This window comes from Papaver somniferum, chromosome 5 (assembly GCF_003573695.1).
Source record: "Papaver somniferum cultivar HN1 chromosome 5, ASM357369v1, whole genome shotgun sequence".
In the NCBI taxonomy this organism is placed as follows: domain Eukaryota; kingdom Viridiplantae; phylum Streptophyta; class Magnoliopsida; order Ranunculales; family Papaveraceae; genus Papaver; species Papaver somniferum.
The window spans coordinates 202,799,004-202,823,855 of NC_039362.1; the positions used below are offsets into that span (position 1 = coordinate 202,799,004).

The 24,852-nt window shown below is 40.5% G+C and overlaps 2 protein-coding genes across 2 annotated transcripts; one reads left to right on the forward strand and one right to left on the reverse strand.

The window, feature by feature from the left end:
- Positions 1-11,403: 11,403 nt before the first annotated feature.
- Positions 11,404-12,687, forward strand: LOC113280583. The gene is made up of 3 exons (XM_026529195.1): positions 11,404-11,641; positions 11,719-12,273; positions 12,356-12,687. Exons 1-3 carry the CDS (start codon positions 11,404-11,406, stop codon positions 12,685-12,687), a joined length of 1,125 nt encoding a protein of 374 aa, XP_026384980.1.
- Positions 12,688-16,519: 3,832 nt separating this feature from the next.
- LOC113280584 (trichohyalin-like) lies at positions 16,520-17,443 on the reverse strand. Its single transcript, XM_026529196.1, has 2 exons — positions 17,014-17,443; positions 16,520-16,962 (listed from the first exon to the last, which is right to left on the reverse strand). Exons 1-2 carry the CDS (start codon positions 17,441-17,443, stop codon positions 16,520-16,522), a joined length of 873 nt encoding a protein of 290 aa, XP_026384981.1.
- Between the last annotated feature and the right edge of the window lie 7,409 nt (positions 17,444-24,852).

Here is a 24,852-nt window from a genome sequence, read left to right on the forward strand (position 1 = left end):
TTCTTCCAACCCTTTTAACCACGGTAGCGGGGTATTGCCGATCATCGAGGAAATGAATCAGATGCACTTGCGAGACGTCAAAAACCATGAACTGCACCAATGGGATGAAATGATCTCGAATTGTGAGATATTGCGATTCAATGTAAGCTGGCTCCGTCGTCGTCTTGAGATAATCAAGGTTCATAAGGCGGCAGAGGCTGCTGATGCAATTTCCATGAATGCAGCTTTACTGGATGAGGAGAGGATACTGGCTCTGGAGTCAGCAAGGGTTGAGAAAGCGGTCGAAGACTTGAAGGCAAAGACCAAGATTTTTCAGAAGAAGCTTGACGAGGCTTCTTACAGGGATTATCCGTTGCTGGATGGTTTGCTCTGAGTGAGCATTTGTGGTTGTTTTTTTGAGTAAATCTGAGTTTCTAGTTAGGTGAAACAGTTGATCATGGTATGAACGAATTTTGCTCATTTATGAAATGTTTAATGAACAAAGGAGCATTCGCATGCTCTTTGGAGGAATGAAATTACATTTTTGAAAATGCTTGAAATGATGAAGAGGTAGTTTGTTTCATGGATCAGGCATAATAAGCTTTGAGCCATTTGCCATTGATGATGTTTCCTTCCTTTCCTCCATTGATTGCTAAAATTTTGTAGTATCCGCTAGACACTGCTTTGATAACAACATATGGCCCTTCCCATTTAGGAGAGAACTTAGGAGCGGACATGTCTTGTTGAATGTGCTTTGCCGTCTTTAATACCAAATCTCCTACTTGAAATGTTCGAGGTCTTACCATTTTGTTGTAGGCTCTGGAGATCCTCTGTTTGTAGCTTCCACATATTTTTCCACCTTGGTTCTCCTTGATTCCAGCATATCTAGCTCAGCGATTCTTGATCTGGAGATTTCGGCCTCATCCCATTGTACACCACTGGATGCTGCAATCCTGGCTGAGGGAACTTTGATTTCTGCTGGAAGTATGGCGTCGGCTCCATAGACAAGGGAATATGGCGAAGTACCGATCGAGCTCCTTGGTGCAGTTCTGTAAGCCCATAGCCATGGGTAATTGCTCATGCCATGATCGAGGATTGTCATGAATCGTCCGACTGATAATCCTGACCAAAGTCTTGTTGGTACTTTCTGCTTGACCATTTCCTTGTGGATAGTAAGGCGTGGAGAAGATTTGTTTGATCCCATATTTATTGAGCAGCTTCTCAACATCTTGATTGGCAAAAGGAGTTCCGTTATCTGTGATGATATGCTTAGGAACTCCGAATCTGCATATTATGTGCTCTTTGATGAAGGCGGCAATCGTAACTCCAGTGGTGCTTCGAAGAGGAATAGCTTCGACCCACTTGGTGAAGTACTCTGTCGCAGTGATGATGTATTCATGTTGTTTTGAAGATGCTGGATTGATCTTCCCAATGATATCTAGTCCCCAGCTGTAGAAAGGCCACAGACTATTCACAGAATTCAATGGGAGACAAGGAGTGTGGATGAGATTACCATGGTTTGGCATTGGTGACACCTCTGAACGTGTGCGGCTGCATCATCTTCCATGGTTGGCCAATAATATTTCTCATGAATTTGAAGAAATAGTTTCTTCTTTCCTTGATGTTCTCCATCATGTACTTCCTTCAGGATTGTAGGGATTTCATGTTCGGCTAAGCACCTTAGTAAATTTCCACCAAAGCTTTTGCGGTATAAGATCCCATCGAGATGACAAATCTCTTAGCTTTCTGAATGAGTTTGACTGCTTGCTTCTTTTCCAGTGGTAGTTCGTTGTCCCGAGGTATTTGATGTAAGGCTCCCTCCAGTCCCCAGTGTGGTGGATCGTCAAAACCTCCAAGTGATGAGGAGGTGTTTGGAAATCAGGACAAGATCCTTGTAAAGCTCTCGATTGAGTCTCCATGGATGGCCAGTAGTACCCCATTCTTTGAAGCTTTCTGTAAAGTGTTACCACTAACGTTTGCCCACAGACTTCCTCATGTATGCGTTTGAGCTGTTCTTCCGCTTCGTCGCTCCCAAGACATCGTGATAGAGATCCATCAGGGTTTCGATAGTATAGCCCTCCATGAAGCAAGAAGTAGTTTTTTAATTCCTTGAGGCTGACTTGGCCTTCTGAAATAGAGCTGCTCAATTCATGAATGATGGGTGCTCGCCAATCGTTCGCTGGAATGTCTTCGATCTGAGTGAGCCAAGTTGATGATACCGTACGTCTCTGTACAGTGATCGTTTTGTGCTCCTTCTAATTGCAGCTTGGAGGCGAGAGTTTCTAGGCAATCAACATGCCTGTTGTTAGTCCGTCCAGTATGGACGATCGTTGCGTCAGCAAAATAGGTCAACAGTCGCTGAGCTTCGGTTCTGAATGGAGCAAGTGTGATTTCTTTGAGAGAATACGTTCCATTCATCTGGTTGACCAATAATTTTGAATCTCCCCTTATCTCGAGGTGTGTTGCTCCTGCTTGCTTGGCCAAGGATAATCCTAATAGGAAGGCTTCATATTCCGCTGAGTTGTTGGTGCAGTGGAAATCCAACTTGAACGAATGTGAGAAAACTTCACCAGATGGAGACACCAACTATGCCCGCTCCTCCGGTGTCACTACTAGGGGTGGCAGATCCATCAAAGTATAGAAGCCATGTTTCTTCCTTGATGACCAAGATGTCTGGGAATTCGCCGGGTACTTCTTCATGTAGTGTTGTTGTGTCTTCCCCTGGAAAAGCAGCGAGCAAGTCTGCGACCGCTTGACCTTTGATGGCTTTAGGTGGCGTGCAAGCTATGTCAAATTCTGACATCTGGAGTAGCCACTTCGCTGGTCTTCCTATCAAGGCTGGCTTTGATAGCAAGAACTTTATGGGATCAGCTTTGGAGATGAGTACGACCCTGTTAGATAGTAAGTAATGTCTGAACTTCTGGATTGCATGTACCAATGCCAGGCATGCCCTTTCGGCCTTTGGTATCGGAGTTGAGCATCTCTCATTGTGCGGCTGAAGTAGTAAATCGGTCGTTCGACGCCTTCGTCATCTTCCTGAGCGAGGAGTGCGCCGATGGCGACGTCACTGGAGGCTGTGTAAAGAATCAGAGCTCCCTGCACTGGAGACCTCATGACGGCCGGTGACAATAATATCTGTTGTATTTTATGGAAAGCTTCTTGTTGAACAGCTGTCCAGGTGAAGCTTGCTCCTTTCTTCAGCAGAGGCGTGAACGAAGCGAGTTGAGCTAATCCAGGAATGAAGCGTCGAATATAATTTACCTTGCCCATAAAGCTCTGTAGTTCCTTCACGGTACGTGGAGGAGGCATGGTGGTAATAGCTTTTGCCTTGTCGGGTCGACTTTGATCCCTTCAGTGACCAGGAATCCTAAGAATTTTCCGAAGAAACTCCGAATGCGCACTTTAAAGGATTCATTTTTAATTTGTATTCTCTGCACCTTTCAACACCTGCCTTAGAACTTCGAGATGAGATGCTCGAGTCTTCGATTTTACCACCACATCATCAACATAGTCTTCTACTTGCTTGTGCATCATGTCGTGGAATATGGCAGTCATGGCTCGTTGATAGGTGGCACCAGCATTCTTTAATCCAAAGGGCATCACGTGTAGTGAAAATTCCCAATGGGAGTACGGAACGCAGTCTTGTTGGCGTCATGTTCATACATCTTGATCTGGTTGTACCCACTATAGCCGTCCATGAATGAGAACATACCGTGACCGCTGGTTGCATCGACGAGCATGTCAATGTTGGGTAGAGGAAAATCATCCTTCGGACAACATTTATTCAAGTTCCTGAAGTCGACACAACATCTGATTTGACCATTTTTCTTCTTAACAGGTACCACATTTGCTAGCCACGTTGGATGAAGAATAGGTTTGATGAACCCTGCTGCCAACAGTTTCTGGATTTCGACCTTGATTTGCTCCTCGACTTCGTGTCTAAATTGTCTGGGCGGTTGTTTGACAGCTTTGGAACCAGGGACGATGTGCAGGTGATGGGTGACGAGTTTGTCATCCAGACCCGATTTCTTCGTACGTCCAGGCGAAGACATCTTGATATTCTTTTAATAATTTTACCAGCTCGGTCCGCTCCTCTGGTGATAGCGCTGAACTGATCAGGATTGGCCTTGGATCGTCTTCAGCCCAATGTTGATTGTTTCAAGATCGTCGTGGTAGTCAGTGCCGTCCTGTAGTTGTCGTGGGGCATCTTGGACTTCTTCAAGTGATTGCTCACTCTGACATTCTTCATGGTGGGGAGACTTTTCATCGTTCTCCCCGATTAATTGCTAATCTTTCCGTCGGCGATAAAGACTCTCCCTTCTACGTCTCGATCGGTCGTGAAGTTTGTCCCTGGAGTTGAGACTTGATCATTATGGCGTTTAGTCAGTGGTAGGTGACTTGATCACTTTAGCTGAGGATGACGGATCGTTATCAGCCTTCTCGATAGTCTTCCAGCTTGGAAGTGAGTACTGTGAATCCTGCTTGGAGGTTCCGGGATGCCTTTTGAGATTCAAGGAACTCAGTATCATAGACGGGAGCATAAGAGATGATGAAGCCGGAATGCGAACGATCTTGTTGTCGAGCAGGGCCTTCATGCATTGATGGTATGTTGAAGGAACCACCTTATTATCATGGAGCCATGGGCGTCCCAGTATTATATGGTAGTCAGGTTCTTGCTCGATCACATGAAACTTCGCTTTCGATCGAATCGGCCCCACCCTCAAATCTATGTATGCATATCCATATGTATGGCTTTGACTTCCTTCAAATCCTGTCATTAGGATGGATAGCGACGACGATTTTACCTTGTGGGAACCTGGCCATCCTGAGAGTCTTCATGGACAATGTTGGTAGAAGCACCGGTGTCAACAAGAGCTCTTCTAAATTCGGTGCCTTTGATGAAACCAGTGACATACAATGCTCGATTGTGTCCTTCATCCGTCATGCGATCTTCTTCTCCAAAAGAGATGTTGTCGATCGAATGCTCAGGCACTAGGGAGACTTCTTCAACTGATGGTGTTGGTGGCGTTTTTGCACGCTGGATGATATCTGGTTGAGTGCTGAAAATGTGTTTGTGCGCTGATCCCTGGAGAAGTGCAGGAGTTCACATAGATTTTCGATCAAATGTGTGACCTCTTGTTCCACCGGCTTCTCGTATGTGGTGAAGCTGTTGATTCGAGGGTCAGATGACGCTTCAGTCCCCGGTGTTGAGACTTCTGGAGCGGAGGTATACCGCCTAACTCGGATGTTAATTTGATGAGAAAGTCGAGGATGTGGTTTATCGTCTCCTTCATCAGGTCCATGTTCCTGGTATGGACCTCTAGGAGAGCCAACTCTGCCAAAGTCGGGACCCTCTGCCTTCCATGCCGCCAGGTGTAACATGAGGAATGTTTCCGTTTGAAATATTCTGATCTGAATTAGTTGAATTAGTCCTAAGACCAACCATCTTGTGAGATTGTTAGATTGCAACCGAGAGATTAATCTCCCACTGTGGTCGCCAATCTGTAGATGGGAAAAACGATTTGCTGGTTTTTAAGGAATTGAGGAGACGACCGTACGGAGGAGACTCCTCGAACCGAGCGAAATGTTAAACCTCACACAGATGCACCGCTGCAAAGGGGGTGCTTTAGATTCGAGAGATCAATCTGTAGTACTCCGGCCTAAATCAAGACAATGACCGTTCCAGAGTAAATTCGGTCACAAGAGAGGATGGGTTGATCTGTAGGAGGGAAGCTGAGAATGTGTGGAATCAATGGTAATCAAAGATTGTGTGTGAATTCTGAATATGATAAGCTCTGAGTGATTGAAATTGCTCAATTGAGAGTAGTTGCTCAATTGATGAGTTGATGATCTCGTGTTGTCGATGAGACGTGAGATTGATGATACTGATGATTCAATCATGATTCAGAGACTTATTTATATTGCTGGAATTGTAGACACCATGATTCCATGAAGTGTGACAGTTGATGGAATCAAGGAGTGGGGAAGTGGAGATCGTGTTTGAAACCAGTTGCTCAACGTGTGGAGACTTGGTCGATTTTCCACCCACTACCTCGTGAATTCCTTCAACTGATTGCACGACTTGCTCACATTCCATCGTGTGTTTGAACACACGTGTCGTAGACCGCCAGACCAAAACCCTAAGTGATATCCCCCAAGTGACACGATTGACGTCTCGTGGTTTGTCAATTGATGACTTCGTGGTTTGATGGGACGATGAGTCCATGTAGTCGTTGAGTTGAACATGATGTTCTGAAACTGAATTGAACATGTCATGAGACAGAGGTATAGTTCTTACGATGAAGTGAGCAAGTATTGCTCATTCGATGGATCGTTGAATATTGATTGTTGAACCAATATTCCTTGGTTTGAGCAAATATTTATCATCTGAGCAAGTGTTGCTCATGTGATGAATTGTTGAATATTTGATCGTCTGAGCATGTGTTGCTCATCTGATGGATTATTGGCAGCGTACCAAAAATATTAATTAGAATACTGGTCGTTGAACCGAGCATAATTAATAAAATTAATGACCATGAGGTCGTCGTAAAATTATTAATGTTGGAACCTGGAATGATGATCCTTGGATTCAGAAACCCTAATTTGATCAATTGATGATCAATTCATGGTTCGTCAGAAGTTTAACCATAGAACGAAGGAGGGAGCGACTACATGGGACCGTGGATCAAACATGTAGTGTCCATATGCTCACGTGAGCAAATACAAAGAACTCCTGAAGAGTTGACGATTTTTTGGTGAAAGAATGATTAAATGCTGGCTTAATCATTTATTCGAAAATACTCGTCTGAGCCTTAGGTGAGAAAACCTAATTAATTATGACGAGGCGAGGGGCCAATTATGGAGTCATGAAACCGGCCCTGGGTTGTCCCGTGACCGCCTGACGATCACTTCATGAAAATCCAAAGTGTTTGGGAGAGTTTTGGACCTAATACGAGCAATTGTGCAAATTAGGTCAAAACTGTGAAACTTGATGGGACTGGCTTCCGTGAGCCAAAGAGTCAATCTTGGTCGGTCAAGATAGCATGCTCGTGTCCCCAAGGTGTCCGCGTCTCAGTCCTGAGAATTTTGATATTTTCTGGCGTGCAATTGAGCATCCATTCGAGAAAATATGCCAAAATTAGGGTTTCGACGAAACTGAGGAAAACACCATGAGATGATGGAAAATAATTATAAAATAAGGAATGATGAGGCGTGGGACCGTCGTGGTCAAGGCATGGTTGGCCGGTCGTGACCACGGTCCCGTGGTGCCTTTTCCTTAATTTTATAATATTTTGATGACTTTATGAAAAATTCATGAATTTTGAGGAATTTGATGAATTTTGGGAGTTTTCATGAGTTCAAGGAAGCAAAAAACAAGGGCGTGTGGGACCGTGGAGGCATGGCCGGCCGGCTTGGGCCCGGTCCCACGAGTTTGCATAATTTTTTAATATTTTTTAGGTATTTTTGATGGTTTGAGGGAATTTTTCCTAATTTGAGAGAAATACCATGAAATCAAGGAATTTGATGAATTCAAGGAAAACTAATAATAAAATAATGAAACAAAGGGGCGCGTGGGACCGATTAGGGTATGGCCGGCCGGCCAAGGTCCGGTCCCACAAGTTTTCATAATTTATATTATTTTATTATTATTTGATGATTTGTGCAAAAATACCATGAAATCAAGGAGTTTTTTTCATGAAATTAGAGAAATAATAATAATAATAATAAAATAATAAAGAACCGTGGGTGTGGGGCCGGTTGGGACCAAGGCATGGCCGGTTGTCCAATGGTCACGCCCCACACTCCTTTCCTTAATTTTATATTATTTTTATGGATTTATGGAAGTACCATCAAACCGAGGAGTTTCCTCGAGACGAAGGAAATTTAATAAAATGAGAAAATTTTCATCAAATCATGAAAAATAATAAAATGCATTAAAAATATAAAACTGGCGTGGGATTGACCACGACACGGTCGGTTGGTCGTGTGTCCATGCTCCCAGCACCCTGGTCAATATTTTAATTATTTATTATTTTCTTCTCTATTTTGCATAGGTTCATCGTTTCGTTGTATTTTTGAAATACTCGTTCGTGCGGTGACTGTTAGTGTATCATCGTTGAATACACTTTCACCATTTGAATCGGGGCTTACTTAGAGGTAGATCAGACTCCCGGTTGTTGATTATTCATTACTAATTGTGGGATTCAATGGAGAATAATTCACAAAACTGAGCAATAAGATGTTTATTATTAATTCATAGGATCAGCTGAGGATTCGACTACGAATTCAGAATAATAAAGTGAGCATCACCATTCCATGGGATCGTAAATTCGACCATAGAATCGGAGTAATTAAGATTTATCTATTACCATTTATGAAACCAGTTGTGGATTCGATCATGAAATCAGAGTAATGAGATAATATAGTTATTTCTATTCTATGAGATCAAGCCGTGGATTCGATCATAGAATCAGAACAATTGTTATTGTCATTCCATGGGACCAGTCGTGGATTCGACCATGGAATAGGAGCGATTGTAATTAGGAATAGTTAACTTTGTGGCTCTGTACTAGGAGAGCAAGCTGTCTAGGAGCATTAATCATCCCGATATGAGATTGTCGATAAGTCATATCTTTTATATAGTCAGGGTAAACTCGTTTTTTGTTCCTGAAGACGTTATCGCTCTATACTAGCAGAGCAAGATGTCTAGGAGCCGTCCATCACGTGATGCTATATAGAAATAATCACTGAAAGTATTCAGTATTCATGAGATATGCCGTTGTCCAGTCATGAGACTTCGTATCTACATGTACTCTGATAGAAAGTACTCTCTGTTGAGAATTCGATGAGAGACTCGTGTCTCGATACTTACGTCTGATTGCTGAATCAGAGTTTCGTATGATTATGAGTTTACGAATTTAGCCTTTATCGAAAATCCACCATCTACACCTAGATCTGGTGGTGCATTTATTGAGATAGCACTACTGTCCATAGAGTCAGATCGCTACAAACACAGACTTGTAAGGTCAAAAACGTGTTTGCCTGCTCTGATACCAATTGAAAAAGTGGGTGTACAACAACCACACCCAATATTTCGCTTAGCAATCTGTATGGAAAAACTCCAATATACTTTCTAGAGAATCAACTAGACAGACAGACTCAATCTAGATAAAAAGCATATCAAAGAGTTTATATCTCAATCTCTCGATTTGATATATACTCAAGCAAATAGAAATATGCGAGTCTTTATCAAATACTAGAGAGATAACTTGGATGGTACCAAAGACCAATATCCAAGTGTCAATCAATTTAAATCATCAACCAAAAGGTCGGATATTCTAATTGATTGAACAACGCACAACCTGTGATATTTCAATTATATAAAAAAAATATAATGCGGAAAAGAAATAACACAGACACCAGAATTTTGTTAACGAGGAAACCGCAAATGCAGAAAAACCTCGGGACCTAGTCCATATTGAAAACACACTGTATTAAGCCGCTACAGACACTAGCCTACTCCAAATTAACTTCGGTCTGGACTATAGTTGAACCCCAATCAATCTCACACTGATCTAAGGTACAGTTATGCTCCTACGTATTTGATCCCAGCAAGATACTACGTACTTGATTCCCTTAGCCGATCTCACCCACAACTAAGAGTTGCTACGACCCAAATTCGAAGAGTTTAATAAACAAATTTGTATCACACAGAAAAGTCTACGGTAATAGATAAATTCGTCTCCCACGAATATACCTACGAGTTTTGTTCTGTATTTTGATAAATCAAGGTGAACAGGAACCAATTGATAAACCGGACTTATATTCCCGAAGAACAGCCTAGTATTGTCAATCACCTCACAACAATCTTAATCGACGCAGCGAAAAAAGATATTGCAGAATCACAAACGATGAGACGAAGTGTTTGTGATTTCTTTTATATCTTGCATATCTGAGATATAAATCTCAAGCCAATTATTACAATTGTACTCGTACGATAGAAACAACAAGATCAGATCACACAACTACAAGAAAGTAGTATCGGTCTGGCTTCACAATCCCAATGAAGTCTTTAAGTCGTTAACCTGGTTTAGAAGAAGAAACCAAAGGTTAAAGAAGAATCGACTCTAGCTTAGCACAACTAGTATTACACAAAAGGTGTGGGGATTAGGTTTCCCAGTTGCTAGAGTTCTCCCTTATATAGTCTTTCAAATCAGGTTTGCAATCAATGTTAGCTTGGTAACAAAGCATTCAATATTAACCGTTAGATGAAAACCTGATTAGATTCAAGTTAATATCTTTCAACCGTTAGATCGAAAAACTAGCTTGTTACACACAAATGAAATGCACGTTTCTAGGCTTGTGTAACCGTACCCAAACCTTCAACATTTGTTGGTTCAACAATAGTGAACCAAATGGTTAGCCATATGATCACTTTCATATCAACCATATTCTTCTTCACTTTTACTAGTTCAAGCGACTCAAATGAAATAGTTAGAGAGTTGTTCAATTGCAAGGAAATCTTACGTAACTACACAAGACATAATCGAAGCAAAAACGATTTGATTCACTCGAATCGGTTCATGAACTATATAGCCACGGTTTGCAATTTGCATTCCTTATTTTATATAAGAATAAGTTCACAAACATCGTTTTTAGATATAACCTACTCAAGTTCGCGGACTTAAGTTCCCGGATGGAGTTCACAAACTCCAGCATAAATCCTCGGGACAAGAACTTCCGCAAGTTCGCGGACTGAGTTCGCGGACTTGGATCACGCCACCATGCCGGTTCTCTTGATCAACAAAGTTCGCAAACTTCGGTTCAAGGAATAAGGACTTATACATATATGTGTTTCCACAACAATGCTTATATCCTACCAATGGTTATGTAATCTAAACTCTCATTTCAATCATTGAAACATTCTCAGAGGACGTTATATAGCCGTTATTCACAGACCATTTTTCGTCAGAGAAATTTCCAAAGTGATTGAAACATAACATGACATTCGTCACTAGGTAAAGATGAATTTGACTAAAGCGAAAGCTTACCAACGCATATTTCGAGAAATAGATAGGCAAGATAAACTCGGCTCGAAATAGCAAATGTGTATAATCTAAGTCTATATAGCAAAACGACTTTTGTCTCAAGATAGGAGATAAATAGACTTTTGACTGATAGATAAGTTCAAGTCTCCACATACCTTTTAGTTTATGAATATCCACCGGTTCCTTGAGTAGTCCTTCATCTTGTATGATGATTGCCATGGAGTTCTTGAGCTCAGCTACACTTTCTATCCTAGTCCGAGACCTTATCTATAGTAGACTAGAAATCAAGACTTATAGTTTTGATCACTAACATTGACAAACATGCTTGAGATAGCAACACATGCGAGTTCGACCGAGCAATGCTCTAACAAGAATAATGTCTTACGTTTACCTTATGTCTTCGCAGATATCCCGCATGTCTTACGTTGTTTCATCAGATTATCAGAGAAGACTTCGCAAGCTTGAGGATGAAAATATTAAACTCAAGTCCCAAGTTTCTACTCATGAGAGTGACACGTCTGATCTTCTCACGAGGAGCGGCAGATTAGAAGCCGAGGTGTCTACTTATAAGAATCATATAACCGATCTTCGGAAGATGAACGATCAGCTAGTTGGTGCGTAATTCTTTATTTCTTCTATTAATCTGCTTGTTCGTATCTTTCGCTCCCCTTGTAATTGTCTGATCTTGTAGAGATTTACAGCCTTTCTGACGAGGCATCTTCTTTATTTCGCTCCTTTCATCATAGTGTCACTGATGATGCTCTCCTTGAGCATCTTAATGCTTCCCTAAGTAATATTACTGATGACAAAATAAAAACCCTTTCCTTGGAAGATCTCAAGGAAAATTATCGACTTCTTAATATTGATCACAGGAGTGCCTTATCTACTAGTAATCGTTTTAAACGCCTCTTCTTGGAATCCAAAGAAAGGGTTAAAGTTTTAGAAGCTAGGATTAGTACTCTTATTACTGAGAAAGATCGGTTTGCTCTTAATGGTGCGAAAGCTTTAAAGGAATTTCAAGAAGCCATTCTCCAAGTTCAAATAGAGCGGAATCTGGCTATAAGCAAAAAAGACGCACTTATTGAACAAGGGAATTTGATCCGTTCCCGACTTCTTATAGAGAGCGATGTTGAGTTTGAATGGGCTGCTAGGGTCTTAGATAATGCTAGAAAGGATTTAGCTGTTAGTGTTAGTCTTGAATCTGATCATGGTGCTTTGGTTAGAGATATCCTTTCTAAAAAAGAAGGTTGTTTATAATTCTTATTCCCTTGTTATTTCTTGATGAGGGTTCTTATGCGATTTTTAACCTTCTTATCTTTTCTTCGCAGATGATGAGAAGGAATTCCGTGAGAAGATTGAGAGTCTGGAGGCGAAGTTTTCCGCTCGTAATTCTAAATATCGCAGGCTCAAGAAAAATCTCACTACAACCGTTTCCAACTTGAGCAATGATGATGTTCGCATTCTAGATGCAGCTATCAAGAAAGTGTGTGTGGATAATGGCATTTCTCCTTCAACTTACAGATTCGCTGAAGTTCCTCCGAATGAAAAAGATTCGGATATCTCTGATAGTGAAGGAAAATATGAGCATGAGGAGATTGATGAGGAGGGCAACGATTCTGAGGCTGACGAGGTTAATGAAGAAGACACGGATGGAAAATAATTGTTCTCATGTGTAAACTCTTAAGCATTTGAGGATTTTTCAATGTAAATTCTTCTTGTCTTACCTGTATTTATAAAAGTCGAAGTATTGCTCTTTCCAACAGTTGGGGTTAATCCAGTGATAACAATATGTGCATTTTTAGGAGAGTATTATATTCATTAGCATGTGCGTGCGTCTATCATATGGAGGCGAATAACACTCCTCTATATGCTTGCATTCCCATACTTGCCTCTGTTAATCGTCTCAAGATGATTGGGGCGAGCACATGCAAAGATAATGCGTCTCCTGCCTCGGAGATGCGTAGTTCTACCATTTGTATGTCATTCCCATATAAATAGATTTTATTTATGTATATTCTTCGCATGATGCCTCAACCATGTTTTTTACTATCCGCCTTTCGCGCCCATATATTCTGACTGCAGAAGTTTTCCTTTGTTTTTTCCTTATGCTATTGAATCCGCGCGTCTAATTTCTCTTACCTGCAAATCAATATAAGTTTGCGTTCTACTTTCTCATGAGGTCTTATTTAGCCTTCCTAAGTAAAGGTCTTATTTTGCCCAAAATTTGATTTCGTCTTTGTGTGACGAGATCACAGGCGGTTTTTACACTTTCATGTAATAACCCATTAATCTCGCCTTATCGTTTTATGGCATTGTTTCCCCTGCAGGTTTTATTATTGTACAAATACGATAATCCTTAATACTTCCGTGAGTAAAAAGCCTCATGATATTTGCGTCTTTGACACAATTAAGCTCCCTAATGGAGGGTGCCATCCTTATATTCCCCCTGTCTGCCCCTTCAAGGAATCTTACCCCTACCGGGTTAGGGTGGGCTCCTCCCATCTAGTGATGCAACAATCAGTTGTTTTCGCGGCCTCTTATCCCTCCGCCGATATGGATTATAGTTACAAGACCACACCCTAAGAGGGGTTTCTTCGGACCGAGTGCATCATAGTCAAGACTTGTCAAGAGCGGCCAGGTACGCTCCAGACGTCCCAGGCAGTCTTGACTCAACCGTATACCTCGGCGCCTTGATCGAGTTTCTGCACTCCTTATTAGAGAGCTTTTTACCTTAGTCTTTCAACTAAGGCGCTCTACTGGATGGGCTTTTATTTCACCCCAAATGTCCATGACTCAGGCTCCAGGGTCGGTGTAGCTTTCACCCGATCCATGTTATCTAGGTTTTCCCAATATGACGCACCTTAGGTCTTATTATTGCCTCTTGCTGTATGCGAACTAGGGTGCACGCCATAATTGGATACCTAGCCTCCCTAATTAGAGGTTTTACATCTGTAGCCTTCTATTAAGGTCTTATCATAAGGTCTTATTTTTTCCTTTTTGTATGACATTATAATAAAGAGATAAAAAAATTCATTTGCATTCATAATCTTGATCAATACAATGCTTTCATCTTCTCCCTTTGCTTATTCACCCACATGATTACCATTTTCTAAACTATCTCATAACTAAGATGACTTGACAATTTCTTTCACCTTATGTACTTCATTGAGTTCGCATATGCTTTTTAATACATTTGATCGCATACGTTATTCATCTTCTGATGTGCTATGACTGTCGTACGCACCATATTTCTGCAAATACACTTGGTTCCACAGCTCATCAGATGGTCTACCTTCCTTCTCACCTACTAGCTCATACATTCCATTGCCAACTACCTTCCTGATTCTGTATGGCCCCTACCATATGTTCTCTATTTGTCTCTTATTATTTTTCTGATAAAGTAGTTTATGTCTCAACACCAAATCTCCTTTCTTGAATTTGCTCATGCTAACACACTTGTCACGTTCGCTTTCTTGTGCGGCTGTTGTTTCCTTCGTTGGAGTCTTTGTCATTTCGCTCTCCTTGTTTACTGCATCCACCATTAATCGCTCACTTCTCTTGCTTTCTTGTATCTGCTTCTTCCAATATCTTCGCTTGCTCGTGCGTTCTTCACATTTGTCGACATCAATGTCATGGCAAGTTTTTCCTTCATTTGGTTCTCCTCTGATTACTCCAACACCTTGAGGCAGCGGGAACTTTATGCATTGGTGGAAAGTTGAATCCACTCCTAGAATACCATGTAACCATGGCCTTCCTATCAGAGCATTATAAGGTGATTCTACGTCAATGACACATAATACTATTTCTGTTGATATACTTCTTAAAGGAATTCGCATCATCACCTCTCCCTTTGGCTTATTGGATGTCCCATTGAAACCATAAATTTTGTATGTTGATGGTATTAATTCTTCTCTCCACCAACCATAGTCTTGTGTGTGTGATAAAACATAATATTGGTCGAACTCCCAGGGTCTATCAGTATTCTGTTTATAGCCCACGTGTTTGCATCCTCCTCTTCATCATCATCATTCTTTACCTTTGGATTGATTTCTAACTTGACTACCAATGGGCTCTCTTGATGTTCTCCACCTCCTGGTACTTCCTATGCATTGAAGGAAATAGGATGCTTATGCCAATCTTTCAATGGTGACATCTTCACAAGGTTGAGTATTTCCCTTCCATCGCTATCTCTCGCATGAACTCGGCTTAGGACATTATCATGGAAATCTTATATGCTCATGAATGAATGGATTATTTAATTACAATATAACTTCTTTGCCTTCACTCCAACCTCTATCAGATATGTACGCTTTCTTTCTTCTATATCTTGTGTATGCTCTGCAGGTGGTGGTGGTGGTGGTAGATTCTGTGGTTGTTGCACCAAGAAGTGGTCTAGCTTTCCCTGATCAATCATTATTAGTATGAGTTTCTTTATATTTCTACAGTTATTAGTTGTGTGACCATGGAAACGATGATAGGCGCAGAATTCGTTACTCCTCCTTCCCGCTGGCTGTTCATCTCCCATATTTGGTGGTGCTGGTATTTCTTCCATCAAAATTATTGCTTCTCAGATTTTCTCTATTGTCGTGTTTAGATGCGGAATCTTTATATGTTCCCATACCACTCTTTTGTTTCCTTGGCCTTGATTATAATATTGCTTTTGCCCTCCGTATCCTTCTGGCTGGTAATCAAGTCTTTGAACTTTATTGTTTCCTCCACGATTATTGAATTGTCTTTCTCTTTCAAATTCTTCTTGATCCCTACTTCCCATGGCCACCATCTTTTTCTCTTCCTCCACTACCTGCTTTCCTTTGTTCCCCTGAGATGTATTTACAACAGTATTTGTTGTTCTTGGGAGTAGACTATTGTTTCCTGCGTTTGTGATCGCCACTGGATAAGATTCCATTTCTTTTTGCTTTTCCTCAAGAGTGATATATTCCTCTTGATACTCGTGTAACTCTGCCATGGTTATCGTATCTTTGATCCTAAAGATTTGTGTATACAATGAGTCTGTCGCAAATAGTGCATTGATGAAGGCTAGTATAAGGTTTCTCTCATCTACTCGTCCCGCCATTTCACTACACATGATTCTCCAACGCGTGGTTAACTTTCGCAAGCTTTCATTGGTTCTTCTATGTAAGATGAACACCTTTTCTATTCCGGGTCTGAGCATATTATTGCTGATGTATTGTCCTAGAAAGATGTTTTGTAGGTGATGAAATGACCGGATAGTACCGACTGGTAAACCTTCAAACCATTGCAAAGCTTCTCCAGTTAAGCTCGCAGGAAAATATTTACAAAGCACCACATCATTTGCTTCCCACTGTAAAAGAGATCGGTTGTATGCTCTTATATGATGCACCGCACATGTGCTTCCATCAAAGACATTAGTAAATGCAGGGAGATTGCATTTAGGTGGTATAACTTCACATTGTATTTGCATAGCAAATGGTGTTCTTCCTACTTCTTCTATCGCTTCATCCAGTTGTCTTCTACCTCCATCTCTTCGCGTGGTAATCATTTCTCTCATCTCTGCTAATTCTAAGGATTGTCTCATTCATTGTTTGATCTGCACCTGGCTGCATGGGTCTTTTTAATCTTGCTTTCCTTACTCTGTTATCATGCCTATTTTGACGCACAACTTCCTGTATTTCTCGTTCCTCAGCTTCTTCTCTTCTTCTTCTTCTTCGCCTATCCCTCTCATGTCTCGCATAAGCCTGTGCATCGAGATTCCTTTCTTCTTCTTCTTCGCGTTTTCGTTGATTTCGCAACATTTCCCTACCATGTAATATCATTCTTCCTTGTTCTTCATCATCTTCCTCATCCTGGTTATGGTGAACGCGATACCGTTCGCCTTGTCGTTCGCGTCTATTACCTCTGTTACCTTTTATCGCGCGATGCTCTTCTCCTTGCTGTACATACCGGTCATCGACTTCTTTTTTTTTATGCGATGTTCACCGTGTTGATCCTGCAAGTCATAATTTACCTGAAATTATTTCAGCAATATTATCCAAAGGTGACTCTTGTCTGACATCTCTTCTACCAGATTGGCTACGCCTGGATGTACTCCTGCTTGTCCTTGATTTTGAGCTCACACGTGTGGTACTTCTTGATCTCTGCTCTTGCAATCTTATGTTTTCTTCTCTTAACTCATTATTCTGGCGCGTCAAATTCGCACGCTCTTCATCTTCTCTCCTTCTTTCTACAATCAACCTTTGTCGAAGTTCCGCTGTTGTCATGCTCTCCTCATCCCCTTCTATTAGTCCTGGAGCTCCACTCCTTTCCTCTTCTTTATTTTTTGAATTTGTGTTTGCGGTATGAACGCTTACTCTATCGTAGTCGATAATGTTTTCTTGTACTAGTTCGCTTTGGATCTGAGTTTGGGCTTGGTTTGCTCTGTTGTTTCTTTCTCCCATCCTTGAGGATCGGCGATTTTGCTCCTTCTTCTTCCAGCGATTCTTCTACTCCTTCTATTTTTTATTGCTTGTTCTGCTGCAGTTGTTTGTCTCACCATCTTGTTTATCTGTGACAATTTGTTTTGCTATTCAAAGATAAAGATACTCTCTTAAGAACCAAAGATTTTTCTAGTGAAGATTGTTTCTCTTGAAATTAAAGTCTATTGACTGAATCTTTTAGATCTAAACTTCCAAACTTGGCCAAGGTTATGAATATCCTCTATATTGTTTTTAAGAACTTCCACCAACAAGATACATCCTTCCAAGCTAATTTCTTAAGGTAGGATAAAATCCTTTACTCTCTCCCTGTTTCTAGCGCCAAAATGTAGTTGCAGGAAATCCTACAACTCACCCTTCTAAAATCTACAAATTAATCTAAGTGAACTCCATGAAAATCACATGAACATTCATTAAGATCTTTAAATTTGATACAAAGTAATAAGCAAACCCTAACTTGGGAAGCAAATAATCTTTCTCTCTCCTAAATATCTTGTCTAAACTCTAAAAAAACTCTCTCATACAAGGTCGCTCGGCTCCTTATATAGGAATTTACATAGTGGATGACAGCTAATAAAGCCCATATTTTCGGATCTGGCGTGCGCTATTAAGCACGCTTACATTGACTCTTATCGCACAGACTCTATGACATCGCACGGTTCTTCACACTTTACTCATGATTAAGCTGACGTCATGTGATGCTTCATTTGGATAAGCTGTACGCAATTGTCTTCGCTCGTTCTTGATGATCATTATTTTGCACGTTTAACTGGTGTGCGGTATTTTGTATCTACAAAATCATACATGAAAAATGCATCTTGGCTCAGTTTAGTTCTAATCATTCCAATATATCTAATCATGCTGAACAATGAAATTACCAAGATTTACAGAAAAAAAAAAGGTGGGAGCCTAACAACAAGACGTGCCAAACCTTTTTTTTTTCTTTCAAGTTGTTGTTCCAAATTTATTAGTAAATTAATCCAGACTAAATAATTTATTTGAAGAAACAGATTAATCGGCCGATACAATATTGGTGACATCGTTGATATTTGGTGTTCTTAAGGTGACCCCATCCCCGTGAAGCACGGACACACCGGTATTGGTGATGTGTCCGCATCCGACGCGCGTGGGACACCTACACAATGCATGTATAAAATTCCATACTCTTTTTTCTAGTTGGGTAATCTAGTGTGTCATGGAAATTAGTATAATAGTTAATTTTTCTACATGTTGACTCATCTAACTACATAAAATTGAGTTCTTAAATTTTTTATCATATAATTGTGTGATTAATGTATTTCATATACAATAACATTATGATTTTAGCTTCATAAAAATTATTTAATTAGTATATATAACATGTCCATGTCCTGATGATTTTGAGTTTTGGAGGTCCCTGTGTCCATGTCGTGTCGTGTCCGTGTCCCGTGTTCGTGCCAGTGCTTCCCAGCCCCATCCCTAAAATTAAAACTTCCCTAGGTAAAACATAATGTTATCATAGTTAATTTATATCAAAAGTTATCTCAGGAACCAAAAATGAAGGGGTATCATCCCAAAAATTTTTGAAGCAACTGATTTGCTTCTTTTATGTGCTATTTAGTGTGCAACGCCTTTTACTTTTATATTACCAAATTAGGAACCCAAAAAACAGACAAGTTGTGTTGACAAAATTTTAGCTTCATCTAAAATGGCATGGCCGGCAATGCAATATTGTCTAAAAAAGAGAGATTGTGTGTAAAACAGGAAATCGAAAATCTGGAAATGAAAACTAGACATTTATTTGCCCAACTTAATTACACTAATTTCTCAATTACTGGATATGGTCATTGATTAAGCATATACTCAGTTATCTCGTTTATCTTGGTTAACTAGATTTTGTGCCCGTGCTATATCCGGGCGGTTCCGCAAACTTGCTTCACCTCGCCCCGTCCCGATTTGATTTGGTAAAGTTCGGCTTCGCCTCGCCCCGTTCCGATTTGATTTGGTGTGGCTCGGCTTCGCCTCGCCCCGTACCAATGCATTTTTGATTTAGTGTGGCTCGGCTTCGCCTCGCCCCATCGCCCATGAGTCCAGAAGCCACAGAGAGTTTGAACAGCCTTAACGACAAAACGTTGTGATCCATTTCCGCATAAAAGAACACTTGGTCTTTAACACCCAAATTCATCTACTGCCAGTTCCAGTACCGTGACACATAAACCTCTTGCTTGCATTTATTCAAATGCGGGTCTGCCAGCATCCCCATTAAGGAACATGGTGTACCTGCTCTTTGAAGTCGAGATACACGATACGATGCACATGCTAAACGCCTAAACCCGAGAAAGATTGTATTGGGCGTTACTGAAAAGCATAACAAAGTGCAGCCTAGTAAGTAAATATATAGCACAACTTTGAAAGTGTAATAGTATCATTTAGTAGTTCACATTTAGATAGCTTTAACAGCAAGATGCAACCGATGGCAAATGAAACAACCAAATCATGCAAGACTTGCAAGTAAAGCTACACAAATGAACATATATCAAAAGTTTCATTTACATTACACTAAATCTCAAAACCAATCAATTCCAACCCAATGCTGACTACACAGAAGAAATTCTGTCCAGTTTATAGTTTCACTTAAACGACATGATTTTCCATTACTGTATTTGGTTTCAATATTTTCCATTAAAGCTGACTTTTCGGGGCTTTGAAGGATACATTAGACTCGTGCATTTTCTCTTGGGTAAGTTTATTCCACTAAGCTGGGCTCTGTGCAGTGAGTCTATGACACCTTTCCATCAATCAGCTTATTAATTACCCATTTTTGGTGCATTCATTTACAACTCTACTAAATTACCACTTGAGCATTGCAACATACACTTAGCATCACGTTTAGGAATTTCGTTCTTGCTTCTTCTTCTTTGTGTCATTAATAAGATGGTATCACCGAAAGCAAAGCACTGAGACAGCTATGAGCCTGTGAGACTGTTCACTCACAGATACAATAGAGCAGGTAGTTAAAATAATGGAAAAGAGATTTTGTATATGTCATTCCATGACAAACTCCAGCATTAATCTACAAAGAGTTGTGTTTGAAGCAACGTTTCTGGAGAACCACTGAATGAGTAAAATGAAGTTCAAGCAAATATGATTTGCTAACCTGGACAGGAAAAATTAATTGATTCCTATCCTAACACTTGACATATGCAGATATTGCGATGACTTATCTTGGAGCATATTGATTATTAACAATAAGCTGCCCAGTAGAGACTTCATAGTAAGAATACGGTGGGACTGAAAATATGAATTATAATTACCTCAAATGTTATTTTTGAATAAAAACTCAACATGGGTTTTCTTCTCCCGCAATAGAAATCGGGATACCAATTTGCCAACATACTATTCACCAAAATAAAGATTCCAGAAAAATAAATAAATCTGCACAACTAATTTTGAGTTGATTTAAGCGTGATAGGTAGAAAATCACCTCTGAAAACTCTTATTTTGTAGGATATCAACTTTGTGGCAGAGGAAATAGTAGCCATTGTATTAAATAACATTCCTAGCTAGCGCTTCATCTGGATACCCTATTCATGGTATTGCTGCAAGAAGAGGAGATAACAGCCTTTGTATTCATTAACATTCATAGCTCTTCCTCTAGATACCCTCTTCAGGTTTTGCTGCAAGAAAAACATCATGAAACAAAAATGAGAATTAAGTAGAAACGGCGAGAGAAAAAAAAAAAGAGTTAGGGCTCGCAAAAAAAAAAAAAAAAAAGGTTTCTTATTATGTGAAACGGGGCAAAGGAAGCGGCTTTCTTGTAGTACTAAGAAGAGGAAACTATAGTACCCTGATTATCAGAGAAAACGGGAAGAACTCTATTTGTGACTACTGATTTTTCTACGTGAAGAGAAAAACTTGAGAAAGAAATAGACAAATGAAGAATAGGATTAGGGTTTTGTGGCAAAGCTTGTACCTTTTCCAGCAAAAATCGTACCTGAAAAATAAAACAAAACAACGGAATCATGTTAGGGTTTAATGGAGTAGGGTTTTGTTGAATCGAATAACACTATAACAGTATTAAAAAAAAAATGATTCTCACGAAAATTGATTAAGCCCTTGTCAAGTTGTCTTGCCGCAGGAAAATTGTTTTGGCTGTGTAAGGTTCCATAGGAGAGTAGAAGAATAGAGAGGAAAACAAAAACGAATGGAGAAAAAGAAGTTAGGGTTTGTTTTATTTTTTTTTGTTCTGTTTTGTTTTCTTTTTTAGTTGAGATGGCAAGTGACATGGAAAGGAAGAAGAGAAAAATTAGGAATGACATGGCGTAAAAAGAGAGAATTTCTATGCAATTTGGGGAGGGGAGGGTGAGGATCACCGTGCGACGTGGGAGCCCATATGACTTAGGTTTTTAAAAGAACGGTCCGCGGGCCCATCACAAAAAACCCACACAAACAAATGTGATACAAAAACCCCAAATATCATAAACTGTCTAAACTACCCTTTTAGTATTTAAATCACCCCAACAAAAACAAAAATCAACCCCACTTTTAAATTTTATTATACTATCACCACCAACAACAAAAAACCACCAGCAACAGCGCCACCGCCGACCGCCACCGCCACCACCACCGCCATCACCGCTGTCGCCGATCGCCACCGCCATCACCGCCGCCGCCAACCACCATCGCCGACACCCACTACCGCCACCGCTGCCGCCAACCACCACCGCCATCACCGTTGTCGCCGACCGCCACCGCCATCACCGCCGCCGCCAACCACCACCACCGCCGACACCCACTACCGTCGCCGCTGCCGCCAACTACCACCGCCACCATCACCACCGACAACCGCCGACAACCACCACCTCCACCGCCGCCGCCGCCAACCACCGCCGACAACCGCCGTCGTCGCCACCTCTGACCACCGACTACCGCCACCGCCACCACCGATACTGAGCAATTGCATCACCACCACTACCAGTCAGCACCACCGCCAACACCCGCCGCACCGCCACCAGCACCACAACCACCCACCACCACCACCACCCAAAAAATTAGATGAAACCGATTTTGGTTTCATCATAAATATGATGAAACCGATTTTGGTTTCATCATAAATACGATGAAACCGATTTTGGTTTCATCTTGGTTTCGTGAGAATTCACCTGCAAGAAAAATTTTAAGAGGTATTATACATGTTCATGGATAGAAATACATTGTCGAAATACGATGAAACCGATTTTGGTTTCATCATAAATACGATGAAACCATAATTGGTTTCTGCGCTTCAACAACAATACCACCAGTTATGTCTCAAGACCCATTACTCAGCTTCACCTTGTATATCTTTCCATCTAGGTTTACAGGAAATTCCTCATTGTATTGAGGCACTTCATTGCACCTGCAACTACAGATTCACTTCAAATCCCATACCCACTGCATTACTGCCTTCTATTTCAGTTCAAGGTCATACCTGAACACCACAAATACTCCATCTCAGGCTTAGTTTGATCTTCAACTGGACCTGCAATATCCATATTAATTCAACCAGAGCAACACCAGTTCCTCCATGGATTCTGATTATCACCAGCTGCAGTTCATAATCACCACCAACATAGGCATCTCAGTTCTTCTCTACACTCTCAACCTGCAACTGTACTTAAAAACCATTCTCAGGCATCAGCTCAAACCATTCTTCATAGAGAACCAACTCAAAACCAACACCAGTACCACCTTCTCTATAATATTAACTTCAGCTGCAACCGGAGCTTACTAGCAGCATCAAATGAAACTCGTCACAAGACCCTGTCACTGCAATAACCATATCAAACCCATCACTGCAATAACCATATCAACAATACCAGCAGCTACACTTGAACACTGCCAATCTGAAAGCAGCGACAGCAACATCTCCTAGCTGACTCTACTCAGCTCCACAATCCAATTCACCACCTGCAATTGCTTCCCATTTCAATTCTAGCCATCATTTTTCTCTATTAAACCTTCTTTTGGACCCTCTCCTTCACCTAATTTCAGAATCAGATTCCACTGTTTCCAGAACAGTTTCCTGTTTCCCTTCTTCCTGTAGTAAAGAAGTTTCATCAACTTTATTCATCCCAAGAGCAGTCCTTAATGTCTCCATCTTTCTCTCCTTTCTAGCATCAATTTGATGGGTCTGACTGAGTACCTGACACCCTGAATCAAACACAAGCAGTTCCAACATATCAGTAATAAGATATAAGAATATTGGCCAACAAGAATATAAAAAGTTACTTTTATCTTTCCATATGCTCAAATCATCTCAAGTAGGTACTCGGAAATTAAAAAGAGCATGTTTTAGGGAGATGCCTCCTTCACTTACGCTGCACACAAGTGTCGGTGCAGGAGTCAAAAGAGGGCCACACTGTGGTACTTATACAAGGTTTCAAGTTCAACAGGGGCACCTAGTCTAACCACTCTAACCATAGATGATAACTATCAGATTGAACTGCAAAATATGACTTTGAAATGTATGCATGGCAGCTCAACATTAACAAACCACATAATGTCAACTGCTAAGTTAACTGTGGAAACGCAACTTAAGTTTTCAATAATTGCACAACCAAACAACTTGTACACTTTCCTTAACCAGTTCTTTAATTGGCATGGACTTCAATTAAAAAGTTAGCCAATAAAATGGACCTCACTAAGAGACAGTAATGCACACTTCATTGATCTCAACATTTTAGACTAAAGCACTTAGACAAACTTCAGTTCAAAATTCATCTACTATTAGAAAAATCAATCCACCAAAAAGCAACATAAGACTAACTGTGATATTCATATCCCGTTTCCACCAACACAGAGCAAACAAGGGACGAAATCTTGCACCCTGCAAGTTAATCTCACTACTATTTGGTGTAACATTTTCAAGAATAAATTTAATTCATCGTCAAACATGTAAATGGAATTAAATTTACCAAGTCAATAAATCCTTACAGTAACAATCAAAAGTAGAAGGAGATAAGATTTTTACCAAGTCAATAAATCCTTACAGTAACAATCAAAATCAAATTCTCAAGAATAAAAACCAACGAAATGTCAAACAAAACGAAATCTGGTATCCAATTCAATTGAAAATTAGTGAAATGATAAGATTTTTTTAATACTTCAAAACTTCAAATTACCATTCTAAATCCACCGTTTCTCCCAACACGAGCAGATCGTCATCGGTGGTTCATTTCCACCATGGAATCAATTCCTAGATCTAATTCCTAGACCTTGTTACAAACATCACCACTCCATCATCCCTTCCTTGAAAAATCGATCTCAATCATCAATTCGTCACCAACCCATCTCTGTTCTTCAACTGAAGTTAAAATCGCAACCCTAATTTCAACAATTAAGGGTTAAGGGAA